The sequence below is a fragment of the Aspergillus pseudoviridinutans genome (assembly GCF_018340605.1).
Source record: "Aspergillus pseudoviridinutans IFM 55266 DNA, scaffold_7, whole genome shotgun sequence".
Classification (NCBI taxonomy): domain Eukaryota; kingdom Fungi; phylum Ascomycota; class Eurotiomycetes; order Eurotiales; family Aspergillaceae; genus Aspergillus; species Aspergillus pseudoviridinutans.
In genome coordinates, this window is record NW_025091287.1 from 972393 (window position 1) to 987251 (window position 14859).

General features: G+C 51.2%; 5 protein-coding genes and 1 non-coding gene across 6 annotated transcripts; 5 read left to right on the top strand and 1 right to left on the bottom strand.

Annotated features, from left to right (window-relative positions):
• Positions 1 to 1184: 1184 nt before the first annotated feature.
• Positions 1185 to 2426, top strand: Asppvi_009666 (DUF3431 domain-containing protein; the record flags this gene model as incomplete). Its single annotated transcript, XM_043305516.1, has 1 exon — positions 1185 to 2426. One exon carries the CDS (start codon positions 1185 to 1187, stop codon positions 2424 to 2426), a length of 1242 nt encoding a protein of 413 aa, XP_043161451.1.
• An 892-nt stretch (positions 2427 to 3318) lies between these two features.
• Asppvi_009667 (uncharacterized protein) lies at positions 3319 to 5449 on the top strand (the record flags this gene model as incomplete). Its single annotated transcript, XM_043305517.1, has 2 exons — positions 3319 to 4859; positions 4924 to 5449. 2 exons carry the CDS (start codon positions 3319 to 3321, stop codon positions 5447 to 5449), a joined length of 2067 nt encoding a protein of 688 aa, XP_043161452.1.
• Positions 5450 to 6162: 713 nt separating this feature from the next.
• On the top strand, positions 6163 to 6248 carry Asppvi_009668. The gene has a single exon. It is a non-coding gene; the product is annotated as a tRNA-Gln (tRNA).
• Positions 6249 to 7295: 1047 nt separating this feature from the next.
• On the bottom strand, positions 7296 to 8343 carry Asppvi_009669 (ribonuclease P subunit p30 family protein; the record flags this gene model as incomplete). Its single annotated transcript, XM_043305518.1, has 2 exons — positions 7296 to 8182; positions 8268 to 8343. The coding sequence occupies 2 exons, from the start codon at positions 8341 to 8343 to the stop codon at positions 7296 to 7298; spliced, it is 963 nt and encodes a 320-aa protein (XP_043161453.1).
• Positions 8344 to 8813: 470 nt separating this feature from the next.
• Asppvi_009670 (casein kinase II subunit alpha/alpha') lies at positions 8814 to 10047 on the top strand (the record flags this gene model as incomplete). Its single annotated transcript, XM_043305519.1, has 4 exons — positions 8814 to 8928; positions 9039 to 9412; positions 9468 to 9887; positions 9946 to 10047. The coding sequence occupies 4 exons, from the start codon at positions 8814 to 8816 to the stop codon at positions 10045 to 10047; spliced, it is 1011 nt and encodes a 336-aa protein (XP_043161454.1).
• A 1169-nt stretch (positions 10048 to 11216) lies between these two features.
• Asppvi_009671 (valine--tRNA ligase) lies at positions 11217 to 14692 on the top strand (the record flags this gene model as incomplete). The annotated part of the gene is made up of 5 exons (XM_043305520.1): positions 11217 to 11247; positions 11340 to 11465; positions 11544 to 13243; positions 13295 to 13604; positions 13686 to 14692. The coding sequence occupies 5 exons, from the start codon at positions 11217 to 11219 to the stop codon at positions 14690 to 14692; spliced, it is 3174 nt and encodes a 1057-aa protein (XP_043161455.1).
• Positions 14693 to 14859: the final 167 nt, after the last annotated feature.

Sequence of the window (14859 nt, forward strand, 5' to 3'; positions counted from 1 at the left end):
CAGAACTCGTCCTGTCTTTGTACATAGCCTTACCTTCTATATGCCGAAACATTGATCTGACCGTCCCAAGTGTCGCAGTTTTGTATACGGAAGTGTGACACCTCTGGAGATGAAGTTCTATATGCTACGTGAGATCATCTCAAAAGCATTGCAATGCTCGAAATAGACTCGATCATTGATTCAGGCTTATCTATCTTGATTTCAACCCCTGTATAGGCACAACGAAAGCGTACGCAGTATATAGACTAGATATTTGGGAATGGCATCCACCATTCCATTCCATTCCGCAGTCAATGGACTGCAGATCAGGGGCAGATCGTTTTGCTGCTCAAATAAGGCTCTCAAGCTAAATTAACTTCGCCGACAGAGTCCGCCATTCAGGGCCTGGCCCATGTTACCTTTCGGCGAATTTGGGACCGTGGAAAGAACTCGGAGAACGGATACTACGAGTTACCTCCTTCATACAGAGTATCTATGGTCTGTCCTAGCAGTGATACGCTGATACCTAGCTGGCGTGAAAAATAAACTTCTACCCATTGCAACAATGCCTACATTTGTAATTGCACGAGTAGTTGKGGAATTGGGACATCATTTCTCCCTACGGAGTACTCGGCCTCCCCTAAGTCTGCGTCGTCACGACTCATTGCCCGGGCTCCACCTCCGTCCGCCCCGTTGGAGAATAACCTTCTGCATACTGGTCTGAGTGAACACATATCTGGATTAGACTGTCATTTCTATTCAGCTCTGGATTATTCTTTTGCGTTCAAGCCAATATCTTTCAGTCGAATTTCTCACTGGTCGCTGCTTTGAGGCGTTCTGTATGCCAGCTTGTGGCTACTGGCTGCTGGAGTCTTATCTAAGTCTTTGCGCCGCTGAGGTCGCAGGGCGGCTCTGCTTTCGCTTCTCGAGCCGGATATTCTCCTCGTAGCTGGTCCTCAGAGTCTTATGTGTGACCCCAGCATCTGTTCGCTGCCTTGAACCGGCCGGTGAGTTGTGAATTTCCCCTATGGCGCCCCTTATACAGCTTCAGGGGCATCTGCAATGGTTCTCTTGAGATTTTGCGGTCCCCAACCTTAATCGCGAGTACGCTCCGGGAATTGAGGCTAATGGATGTACTTGAGATGATTGTGACAGCCTATTTATTCTTTTCCCTTCACTCTGTATAGTATTCCATATCCTTTTCGATGACTTCCTCACGGCGAGCGGTTCCCCTCCTTGGTCTTGTCTCTTTCGTCATCTTCCTCTACACACTCAGTAGCCTCTCGAGACTATGGCGGCGGACGCCAGAGGCCGTGGGGTTGGGAAAATTGGTCGCTTCACCTAGCCCGACACCATCCGGCCTTTTGAACATAAGTTTGGTGGAGAACCGCCCGTCCAGGACACCATACGCTCCGCGGCCGCAATATGTGCCTGGTATCCCTAAGCCTGCCGGAGCCGAGTATACGAAGATGCTCGTTGTCCCGAAGACGCAGAGCGAAGATACGAATTGGATCGAGACCGAGCTTCCCGATTGGCAGTCGGCAATCTATGTTGTCGATGACCCGTCGGCACCCCTACATCCACCGAAGAACAAGGGACACGAAGTAATGGTTTATCTGAGCTTTATTATTGAGCATTACGACAAACTGCCGGATATTGTGGCGTTTATGCATTCACATCAGTTCGCCTGGCACAACGAGGAGATCTTTGGTGGCGATGCGGCCGAGATGCTGCGTCGCCTGAATGTTGCGCGAGTGGTCCGGGAGGGATACATGAATCTGCGGTGTATATGGGAGCCCGGCTGCCCCGACTGGATGCATCCCAGCAACCCAGAGGATAACGAACAGAAGCAAGAGGAGACGATGCTGGCGCGGTCCTGGGGGGAGATCTTCCCGGACGACCCTATTCCACAGGTCCTGGCGCAGCCCTGCTGTGCTCAGTTTGCCGTCTCTCGGGAGCGAATCCTGGCAATCCCCAGAGCGCGTTTTGTCTTCTACCGAGATTGGATCCTCCGGACAGAACTGAGCGACTACATATCAGGCCGTATTTGGGAGTACCTCTGGCATGTGATATTTACTGGTGAAAACACCGTATGCCCCGAGGTCCATGTTTGCTTCTGTGATGGGTACGGGCTCTGCTTCGGAGGTAAAGAAGAGTACGAGGCGTACCGAAGACTGGGCCATGAGAAAGAGGAATTGGAAGATGAGCTCAAGCGATGGAAGTCCCGAGCCCAGACTATCGAAATCGCTCGAATGCGTGGTACACTAGGAGAAACGAGTCACGTCAACATCCCGGAGCCCGGGGAAGATTCATCTCTTCGGGAGCAGATCTATGAGAAAGAACAGAAGATCAACGAGGTTCTCTACAATGCCGCCGAGCGTGGTATGGACCCCAAAGCTCGGGCCTTGGAAGCAGGTAGAAAATGGACCGAGGGTGACGGATATTAAAAGTCAGGTCTCATCTCTTGTTTTGCAATAGACTCCAGAACCTCCTCGCACTTCTGCAGGCAGAAGAGAGGTTGTGGCAGGGCGTATGCTCGAACATTTTGCACTATTTACATTTAGGCTCGCATATGATTGTCGATCTGGATCGGCTCTGGAGTTATCAGATAAAAAGTGTACTTTGTCTTAGATAGTCAGCTTTCGCAAAATGCTGTTTGCCTTTTGATCTTCTCCTCAATCCTTCACCTCACCACCTCACCCCATCAAGTATGGTCATGTGACCATATCGGATTATCTCGCCTTCCGAAGCAGCTCCTTGTTCTTGTGCAGAGTTTGCATTGTCTGTCCTCTCTTCAAACCGGGCAAACAGCGTCATCTAGCTACTATCTGATTGATACAATCAACGTATCGCGATTCGCGCGAAATACATTCAGTGGGAAGCTTTAGCTCCCTGATCTCTGTCCACTTTTGATCCTGATCACTTTCCAAGCTTCTTTGTCGCCTCGTCAGCAGGCGGCGACACTGGCTGAAGCGAGCTCACGCATCGCAACGGGACGAGGGCTTTACAATTCGCGCGAAACGGTCATAGGTTGCCTAGCCATGGGCCGATCTTTTTKACGGACGATTTTCTTTAGGAACTTATTTTAATTCGCGACCGCTTTGTCTTCCGGGCGTACTCGGAGAAGATACCCTTCCTCTCGGTCCAGGAAGGCTTGCCGTCCAGGCTGCGAAACAGATTATCAATCGCAACATTCCGTTTAAGGACTTCCGCGCTTGACAGTGGTCATATCCCCCGCGCCGACCAGTCGCCGCATTTCAAGACACTTCCACATCAGCTCCTTCCTCATCGAGCAGGACGATTCCTGACCTTGTGACGAACCCCATATTCAAAATCGCCATGACGTCCACGTCGACACCCAACCACCAGCATCCGCCCGCGACTTCGGCCCCGGAGTTCTCTAATCAGACACCTCATACCTCTCACGTCGATTCGCATGCGCATCTAGCGACCAGCGGATATGCCCCAAATGACAATCAGTTAGCTGGTTTGGTGGAAGCCGCGACAGCAGCGGCTGGTCAGGACGTTTCGGAATGGGCCGCAGCAGCGGCGGTAGCAGCAGCGGCCGGAGCTGCCGGTCATCAACATCACTTGGATAGCTATGGTCCAGAAATACATATTGAAGACGACGGCTTCGGAGATGGCAGTTTTGGGGCAGGAATGAGTGCAGGTAGGCAGCTACGCGGATCAGGGTCGGCTTCGGTCAACGATCAGGGCCAATCTTCAGGATTGTCAAGATCGGTCTCCAAGAAACGGAAAAGAGGAGAGGATGCACTTGATCCGGCGTTGACAGCCACCGGTGGAGTAGGCCTTTCTGGCGGTCCGCAGCAATCGCAGCAACAGCAACAACACCATCTTCACCCGCCTTCTCACCATTATGACGGAGACAGCTTAGATATTAGAGCCGTCCCGCCCCAGTCCCTATCTGACGCTCGCGCTGCTGGCGTTCATTCCGCCGCTGCACTTTTCCGCCAGCCTTCCAGTAACAAGAAACACACTCGTCCGCCAATGTCGAAACTCTTCGCCTCTCTGGAATTGTCGCCGGAAAACTTCTTGCATTTACAAGCGGCCGCGAAAGCATATATGCTCGATCCTAAACATCCTGAGAGACGGGAATGCGTTGGCCAGCGGGGCAAAGGTGATACCGAAATGGTTAAGTTAAGACTGTGGAACTGTGTACGCAACTTTTTGGAGGATGAAGGGAACGGAGAACGGTTCTTCGGCGAGAATGTCGTCAATGAAGGCATGGGTCCGAGGTCTTACATCTGGCCGAGCGACCAGCAGAAAATCATTTCTTTGGTGATCCCTCTACTCCGGAGGATGGTTACGAATGAACGCCAGCGCCAATATGCTGTTGAAACTCGGAAAGGAGGCGGTGCTGATGAGCGAAGGAGACGGAAGACGAATGAAAGCTTCCAGACCTTCACTACCAGCGCAAGTCCGCCGAGGTATTCCTCTGACGGGCAGCTTCAGATGCACACTCAGCATCATATGCCGGTAGAGTATTCTTCATCGCAAGTCCCCCTGCCACCACCTCAACCGCAAATGGACTCGACATCACAAAACATGGAGCTTGGCCTGACAGAGCTTCTACTCGACGGTTATACCCACGACTGGAATGCAATTCACAAGTCATATGATATGTATAATCACGACTTTGAACTCGATAATCTATGGTATCTTTCGGGTCTCCCGCAGCCGGACTGGCGAGGCTTGGTTGCCGCAGTCGATAGTCACTACAAGGTCGTTCACGAGGGCAGCTTCGATTGCCCTGCGCCTTGCGAGGATGAGAACATACATCGCATCATAAACGCGGATGTCACATCGGATCTGCGCTGGCGAATCGGCGGCAACCACAACCCAACTGCGAGAAATGAATTGTATGTATACCTGCTCCCTCGTCATCATCTCTCACGACGGGTACGGCGACTGACACCCTTACAGTGCAAGCAGCATTACCCGTGATGTTTCGCGCATTATTCGCGACAACTTGGCCGCTAAGCAAGGTGTTCACACTTCTACCCATGACCATGATCCGATGCCACAATCTCAGCTCTTCCCGCCACCGCAGTTTCCCCCCATGCCAGGAAACGCGAATACCAACGCACATAGTTCCGTGTCTGCCCCTCCGACCTCCGTCTATCTTCGTATAAATATCATGCAGCAAGGAAAGCGTATCCTTCCTCGCCTTGATGTACCCGCTGTGCAGTGTCCCGATCTGGAGACGCTAAAGCAGCTCATGTCTCGTCGATTCGCAGGTCAATTGCCCGGCCTACCCTCCGATTCTGCCATGGATGCAACAGGGGGTTCATGGGGCTCTTCGCTCGGCTGGAAGTTCAAGGCTTGGCTTCCTGATGGGTTGGCCGCAGTACAGAATGACGGCGACTGGACAATGGCCCTTCTTTCAGCTGGCAATGTGGACTGGATGGATGGCGATTTGAAAGTCCTTGTGGAACTGGAGAGCACATAAGAGGATTCACATCGAAGATTTCCCTTCTGTTGCCTTCTGTTTCTTTTAATACGTTCGAGCCGGCTGTGTGATCCTGTCCCATGATCGTTCCAGAGACTGACTTGTGTCTAAGGCATCTAACAAATGGTCTTGATGCCTCAGGGAATTATTTGCATGGCTTTCTGGTAGCTTCATACCCTTACGTTTTCAAGCATGACTCATGACTTTGGCTGATCGTTCCATTGCTGATAATACTGTTTCTTTGCCCATGATACCTTGTTCATGTACAAGTACTTCTTACCCTTCGATATCAGAATGATACCTCATCTTTCTTGATCACCATCACCACTGCCCTAGTTGAGTGTTTTCGCGAAATAAATTTCAACAGTCTCTGCTTCCTAGACTATTTGCCATAATCTTTCCTCAGATCACACCTAGACAGATTAGACCTAAGCTACCTCTGCTTAGACCTAAGCTACCTCTGCGGAGAAAAACATTAAGATGAGTAAACTTCATGGCTAGGTCTTCGGGAAGTATTGGTTGCACCAGGCCGGGGCCTTATAGATTCATCAATTGCCGTGGTCCTTGACCATAGCCAGAGGGTCGCAAGAGATCTCACGACTGTCCATTTTCAGGTGTTCGCGTGTGTATTCTCCAACTACCGCCCTGGTCTATGAGATTCCAATACTCCATCAGCTGATAAGTTTTGCTACTTAGCGTTACTAACAGAAATCGCTTCTATGGTCTAGTGGTTATGACTCCGGATTTTGAGCATTCGCTGAGTCTTCCGGCAACCCCGGTTCGAATCCGGGTAGGAGCTATTCTTTTTCGCTCTTTTGGGGCTCTTTTTGGGTAAGTGTCCATCTTATTGAGGATTGTGTAGAGATTTCGTTTCTCTTTCCTTATGCTTTTTTGGGTTTTCCCACCTACATCTTTTGATAGAAGCTGATGGTGGGTGATCCCGTCGTGCGGATTGCGTGGAGGAAAATATATATATTTTACGAGGTTGGCCGCGCTCTTTTGCAGCTCGTCCGGGTCTGTGAAAGCGGAGAGTACTATATACCATATTCAGCACGAGTCGCTCGAAAATGATATTGTCTACGTCCAGTGGATCGCGATACGAGGTTGCATAGGACTACAGCTTCCATCTGTTCAAGTGAGTATAGACAGTTGTATTCAAGTCAACTTTGATCTTTCTACTACTCGAATGCCATGAAATCATGGTAGGCAATGTGCACGAGGTATAACTAAAACATCGTAGGCCTTTAGACAATGTTCCTGCTTACTGTATGTGCCTACCGGACCCGTACCGCGTACATTACCGAGGCCATGAGTGCCTCCCGGTGCTTCCAATCAAGATGAGCTTGAATCCAGATCAACGGTCATGGGTATTTAGTACCCGACCGCATCCAGCTATGCGCCATGTGGAGTGAGCGCAAGGTCGAAATGGCTGCTATGGGCCGGTAACCGGCAAGGCTGCTGCATCTGGCAGCTCTAGGTCGGTAGATTCGGCTCGTTGCAATGATGCAGAATTGGCTCGAGTCGCCGACATGCCACAGCAGAGTGGTTTCCTCACCCGTAGGAGTACCAAAGCGGGCACCTTCGGGATAGACTGCAGAGTGAAACAGACTATACTCCGCATAGATGAAAATCGGCTTTGACACACAGCGAAAGCAAGCAGCACATCCCCGACCAGTTCGCAGACGCAGTGCGCGAACTCCAGGCTCCAACTCAACTACCCGTGATGGGAATGCCATGAGGCATTACATGGATGCTCAAGGACGTCTTCCGTATCCGTCGGAAGGGCCGAGCCATGTGAAAAGTGGTGTTGCGGCAAGATTCAAGTGATTTGGTCGTCGAGCCATATTCAGCCAGAGGCCACAGTCGCACCCGAACCTGTTGCATTGCCAGCACCATCTCCTGCCTCCAACCGCGCTTTTTTAGCCCTTCGCTTCATCTCACGCTTGGACAGAGGTTTCTCAATTTCCTCAACGGCCGCCTCTGAGCCGAGAGATGCCTTCCTCTTCAGGTTGTCACCAGCTCCTTGAGCCTGTGGGACATTCTTATTCTTAGACATGCTTTTCTGCCCCATTCCGGACTCCACAACTTGTGACTTTGATTTCTGTCCACCGTCAACGATGTCGATGACTCCTCGCCAGCTTGTGCGTTTCAATTTAGCTAGTGCAGTGACCTTTCTTGCTTCCTCACTGATTGCCTCCTTGCCGAGTTCCTGTGACAGACCCCATACACATGTCAAGTTGATGACATCCCATGGAGCCCTCACGCCCAGGGCCCTCCTTGCCTCACTTGACACAACGATTCCCCTTCCGCGTGTTGCGCGGATCAGGGACATAGCATTGCCGATGAGATTCCGACGGGCTTCAAGCCCGCTCCCTGTAACCCCAGGCCCGTAGCAAATTTCCAGTCGAACCCCTCGTTCGATAGCTGCAGAGAGCATTTTAAATTTGAAGTAAAACGGGAGTCTCACGGAGAGATCCAGAGAAATTAGGTCGCATTCGAGATTCGTGCATGCATTCAGAAGGGCTTTTTCATTGGTAGGGCGAAGCGCTACCAGGTCATACACCTGAGCTAAGCTGGCAAGGCGCTGATTCTGTGCGGGGTCGGACAATGTCAAGTTCACACGAGAAAGCAATTTCAAATTTTTGGGAGCATTCGTGGGAGGAGGTGGCGGGGCAAGGTTTGATGGAAGCTTTCCACTGATGGTCTGCGAGAGAGCGACGGTTGTGTAACCGACTGGTAGTCAGGTCAGTTCCTCAGGTGGTCATACTCAGCGTCGCGGAACGCCGCCTAGGTCTTGTGCCCGGGAAGAGTGACATACGTTCTGCAAGAAAGCTCAATGTATCAGATATCTCGGGATCATCTGAGGAGTAAGGAACGTTCAGATCGTAAAACATCTTGAAAGATTAAAAAGCCAAGTCCAAGCCCGCTATCCTCCAACCAATCTTCTTCTCACAAAGTTTGCTTGTTCATAAGCTATCGAAGCTGTCGAAACTTGTCTGCAAAAGGAAATCTAGAAACTATCCCGCATCAACAATTTCTCCGATAGGAGAAGTGCGCTAGTCTTGATCGGGACGGTTCCTCCAAAGTATTGTCACGTGCCAGGGAAGGCGGAGCGAACAGTCCTCTCCATTCTCATCATCACCACAATATACAATCCCAGCCATCTGTAATTTGGACGATAGCACGGCTGCACTGTTTAGACAGGCCTGTATGCTCCTAGTCTTGCAGCAGCTGTTGTCTGTCCTCCATCTCAATCCCTGGTTGCGACAATTTCTCTGTCGGGCTGCTCCTGTACCCCGCCGCCGCATTTTATCTCCCGTCCATTGTGGGCGCACTCGGAAGCTGCGAATCAGCCGCCATCACCATGGCGCGCGTCTATGCCGATGTTAACGAGCATATGCCTCGGTCCTACTGGGACTATGACAGTGTGAACATCTCCTGGGGGGTTTTGGAGAACTATGAAGTGGTCCGCAAGATTGGTGAGTGAGCAGATCTGGTCTATTCACCAAACGGGAGCCTTACCATTATCATGGATGACCTGTACCATACCGATCTAGTGGCTTTGGAATGCTGACAATTGTCAAAACAGGCCGGGGAAAGTACTCCGAAGTGTTCGAGGGCATCAATGTCGTCAACTACCAGAAGTGTGTCATCAAGGTCCTCAAACCGGTCAAGAAGAAGAAGATCAAGCGCGAGATCAAAATTCTGCAGAATCTGGCGGGTGGCCCGAACGTGGTAGCTCTGTTGGATGTGGTTCGTGACAGTCAGAGCAAGACGCCGAGTCTGGTTTTCGAATACGTCAACAACACCGACTTTCGGACCCTGTACCCTCGTTTCACCGACTACGATGTGCGCTTTTATGTATATGAGCTTCTAAAGGCTCTGGATTTCTGCCACAGCAAAGGCATCATGCATCGGGATGTCAAGCCCCACAACGTCATGATTGACCATGAGAAGCGCAAAGTGAGTTCTATCGTGTACGCCCCAACATAGGTCGTTCGCTGACAAGGCATGTTAGCTACGGCTGATCGATTGGGGTCTTGCCGAATTCTACCACAAAGGCACTGAATATAACGTCCGAGTCGCCTCACGCTACTTCAAGGGCCCTGAGCTGCTTGTTGATTTCCAGGAATACGATTACTCCCTGGACATGTGGTCCTTGGGCGCGATGTTTGCCTCCATGATCTTCCGCAAGGAACCCTTTTTCCACGGCCAGAGCAACTCAGATCAACTTGTGAAGATTGCCAAGGTACTGGGGACCGAGGAGCTTTTTGAGTACTTGGATAAGTACGACATTGAGCTCGACCCTCAGTATGATGAAATACTCTCTCGCTACCCGAGAAAGCCATGGCACTCTTTCATTAATGCCGACAACCAACGCTTCATCAGCGACGAAGCGATTGATTTCCTTGACAAACTCCTTCGATATGATCATGCTGCAAGTCTCCCACATCTCGTTCAATTCCCATCAGTGCTGACCTTTCTTCGCTTTTTAGGAACGGCTTACAGCCCAGGAGGCCATGGCTCACCCCTACTTCGCCCCGGTTCGCGCAGCGGAGTCGCAGGCCGCTCGGAACAATGCAACGTCTCAATCGTGAAGCCAGGCGTTGTTGACCTGACTATTACTTCATACATTCAGGGATCTACCGAACCCTAACTCAGCACCTGCTGTGATTCAATTGCGTCCTTGAACACCGCCGGCTTGGTTCGAAGTTTTGAGTCAATATCTGGGTCCAAAGAGAGTGGTGATAATCAATCAACACAGGTGGAAACGGGATCCCACGGCGGCTACTCGCTGCCTTTTACTGGTATCACTTTACGCACCGTTTGTGCGATGTGCGATGGAATGAGGAACCAAACGATGATGACAGATGACGTACACCTAATATGTTGCCTGGGTATAGAGCCTTTCACCTCAGCCTTGGCGTACAGCGCACTTCAATGTATCTGATGACCCGTTCGGACTGATTGATATTTTATATTTCACTTTCCATGCTTCTCACATCTTTTCTGCATCTTCCTCGTCTGTTTAATTTCGTAAACTGCCTCGACGGTGTTGTGGGATTCGCCTTCTCCATTACAAATTTCAGTCTTATCTTATGTCACCACCCTCCTGTGTCTACTGCGAATCCGTGTCTTTAATGTCTTTCCGTTCTGGTCATGGAAAGGAGTGAGGGGTCTTATTGGGGGCTTAATTGATTCTCTTAAGCTTGTCTCTTTTTGAAGTGGCGAAAGCATGCATTCCAGATTTGAGTCGTTTGCCTTAACGTGCGACTTTCGATAGCTCAGACTAATGTCGTACTCGTCCAGAGACGCTGCGTTACGGATGAGTAGAGAGGTAGAAACTCGTGCTCAGGCTGAGTCATATCACGTGACATGACTCGCATGCTCGCGTCTTCCCCTATCGATTAGCCGATTGAGTCAGTATCTTGAAGCAGAAGATCAAAGAATGCTGGTTGACTCATATGCTCCCCGTGTAGTATATTAGATTGGTCATTCATCTTTTTGGACATCAAAATCCATCCCATATCTCAATTGAATCGTTCTCCACCGCCGGAGTCTTTTCTGGGCCCCGCAGTAACATCCTCTGATTCGTTCCGTTCTCTGCTCTGCGCCGGCGAAATTTAATGCCCGCATTTCGCACAACCACCTGCCCCTCCCCCTCCTTGTTCTTGTCCCGGTATTCAAGATACTCATCCGGCAATTTGTGGCGCGCTCGGCGCGTTGGAGATTGTTAACTCCTCCGATTTCTAAATCATACGCAAGGATGTCTCAGCCAACTCCCTCTCCGAACCCGGGTGAGTAGTCCTCCGTGCTTTGCGCCGTGACTCATCGTCAATCAGACTGCGGGGGAGAGATAGAAATGGCTAACAGTCTTGAATTCTTTCAGTGGGTGAGCCGAAAGCTCCTATGACCGACCCCGCCCCCCAGGCCGACGATCAGACCAGAAACCAGGTTGTCGACTCTGCCGTGAAGGACGCGCAGGGTGCTCCTAAGGTCAAGAGTGAGAAAGAGTGTATGTCTCTCGAGTGTCGATTGTGGATGATATAGCATGTGCATCGGTTGCTGATTGTTGGATGTTGCCATTGGTTAGTAGAGCGAGAACGACGAAAGGCCGAGAAGGCGAAGAAGYTCGCCGAGAAACAGGCAAAGGCTGCTGCGGCCAAACCTGCACCTGCCAAGGCTGATAAGAAGGCCAACAAGATCGAGAAAGAGAAGACGACCGATGCGTACGATCCCAAAGTCATTGAATCCGGCCGGTACGAATGGTGGGAGGAGCGTGATCTTTTCAAGCCCGAGTTCGGCCCCGATGGCAAGGTCAAGCCCGAGGGTTACTTTGTCATCCCAATTCCTCCCCCGAACGTGACAGGCTCCCTGCACATGGGCCACGCTCTTACCAATGCCCTTCAGGATACTATGATTCGTTGGGAGCGAATGAAGGGAAAGACCACTCTCTGGCTTCCTGGTATGGATCACGCCGGTATTTCCACTCAGAGTGTTGTCGAGAAGATGCTCTGGAAGAAGGAAAAGAAGACCCGCCACGATCTTGGCCGTGAGGAGTTCACGAAGAGAGTCTGGGCTTGGAAGGACGAATACCATGCGAACATCAAGAATGCTTTGCGGAGAGTCGGTGGTTCTTTCGATTGGTCGCGTGAGGCTTTCACCATGGATCCCAACCTGTCGGCCGCCGTCACGGAAACTTTTGTACGGCTCCACGAGGAAGGCATCATCTACCGTGCCAACCGCCTTGTCAATTGGTGTGTGGCCCTGAATACCTCTTTGTCCAACCTCGAGGTCGAGAACAAGGAGGTCGAAGGACGTACACTGCTTGACGTGCCTGGATACGACAAGAAGATCGAGTTCGGTGTGTTGACCCACTTCTGCTATGAGATTGACGGCACCAAGGAGAGGATCGAGATCGCTACCACTCGTCCGGAAACCATGATCGGTGACACAGGTATTGCCGTGCACCCTGACGACAAGCGCTACCAGCACCTGATTGGCAAGTTCGCCCGTCATCCCTTCGTCGACCGCCTGATGCCCATCGTTGCCGATACGGATGTCGATCCCGAATTCGGTACCGGTGCGGTGAAGATCACGCCAGCCCACGATTTCAACGATTTCAACCGTGGAAAGGCCCACAACCTCGAGTTCATATCCGTGCTGAACGATGATGGTACATTCAACAAGAATGGTGGCCCATTCGCTGGCATGAAGCGTTTCGATGCCCGTTACAAGGTCATTGAGATGCTGAAGGAGAAGGGATTGTACGTGAAATGGGAGAATAACCCAATGAAGATTCCTCGCTGTGTCAAATCGAATGATGTTATTGAGCCTATTCTGAAGCCCCAGTGGTGGATGAAGATGCAAGATCTTGCCGAGCCTGCCATCAAGGCTGTTGAGAATGGTGAAATCGTCATCAAACCCGAATCCGCTGAGAAGAACTACTTCCGCTGGATGAGAGGTATCAATGACTGGTGTCTTTCCAGACAACTCTGGTGGGGTCACCAGGCTCCTGCTTACTTCGTCAAGATCGAGGGTGAAGACGGCGACGACAGTGACGGTAACCTGTGGGTTACCGGACGTACCGAAGAAGAAGCCCTCAAGAAGGCCGAGGCCAAGTTCCCTGGCAAGACATTCTCCTTGATCAGGGATCCCGATGTGCTCGATACCTGGTTCTCATCCGGTCTGTGGCCCTTCTCAACACTGGGATGGCCCCGCCAGACTCATGATCTGGAGAACTTGTATCCTACGTCTGTGCTCGAGACCGGTTGGGATATTCTGTTCTTCTGGGTATGCTTTCCGCTACGTTAGGTTCTCTGTGCTGCGCTAATCAGTTTACAGGTCGCACGTATGATTATGCTTGGTATCAAGCTGACCGGCAAGGTGCCCTTCAAGGAAGTTTACTGCCATTCCTTGATCAGAGATTCCGAGGGTCGCAAGATGTCCAAGTCCCTTGGTAATGTCATTGACCCCTTGGATGTCATGGAGGGTATCGAGCTTCAGACTCTCCATGCCAAGCTCCTTACTGGTAACCTTGCCGACAAGGAGGTTGCAACTGCTACCAAGTACCAGAAGAAGGCCTTCCCCAAAGGTATTCCCGAATGTGGTGCCGATGCTCTGCGTTTCGCCCTTGTGTCTTATACTACTGGTGGTAAGTTCTGATATTAGCTGGCCTAGAATGGCCGAATGAAAGCACCCACTCCGAAGCTGACACGGACTGACTTTGGTTTAGGTGGTGATATCGCATTCGACATCCAGGTTATCCACGGCTACCGCCGTTTCTGCAACAAGATTTACCAGGCTACTAAGTTCGTCTTGGGCAGATTGGGTGATGACTTCAAGCCCCTGCCAACCCCGTCAAAGACTGGCCGGGAGTCTCTCTCTGAGCGCTGGATTCTGCATAAATTCAACACCGCTGCCAAGGAGGTCAATGAGGCGCTGGCGCAGCGTGAGTTCTCTAGCGCCGCTTCTACCACTTACCAGTACTGGTACGGCCAGCTTTGCGACATCTTTATCGAAAACTCGAAGTATCTCTTGGCGCCTGAGGTGCCCGCCGAAGTACAGGAATCGGCCAAGCAGACTTTGTACACTGCCCTCGAGGGCGCTTTGACTCTTATCCACCCCATCATGCCTTTCGTTACGGAGCACTTGTGGCAGCGCCTACCTCGCAGACCTGGCGACGAGACCATCTCGATCATGAAGGCTCGTTATCCCCAGTACAACCCAGAGTTCAACGACCCCGAAGCCGAGACGGCTTACGAGCTCATCTTGAATACTTCCAAGGCCATCCGGTCGATCCTTGCCCAATATGAGGTCAAGACTAAGGGCGATATTATTATCCAGACATATGACCCCGTCAGCCACAAGACCATCTCGGACGAAGTGACTAGCATCAAGTCCCTGGGTGGCAAGTTTTTGGGAGAGCTCAGCGTAGCTGACCCCGAGAACACCAACCCCCCTTCAGGCTGCGTCGTTGCCGCCGTCGGTGCCCAGGCCGCTGTGTACCTCCGCGTGTCGAAAGAGGTAGCTCTGGAGCAGGAAGAGAAGGCCAAGGCCAGTCTGGAGAAGGCACGCGAGAATGTTCGCCGCCAACAGGCTCTCGTCAATGGCGCTGGATGGAAGGAGAAGGTTAAGCCAGAGGTTCTTGAACAGGAAGAGAGAAAGCTTCGGGATGCCGAGAGTGAGGCTGCCCGGCTGGAAGAGCAGATTCGCGAGTTTGAGAAGCTTCGCTTGGAGTAGATAGATGACCAGGAGATATAACAATAAAAATCGCCCGTTTCACTGTTGAATGCATATCTTGTGCTTGTTACTTGGTCCATGGCGAGTTTTGTTCTGCCAACCCGCAATTAATATATTAGTATGCTGTTTTCTACCATCTGAATAAAATGAGAGAAGAGTCTCCAGTT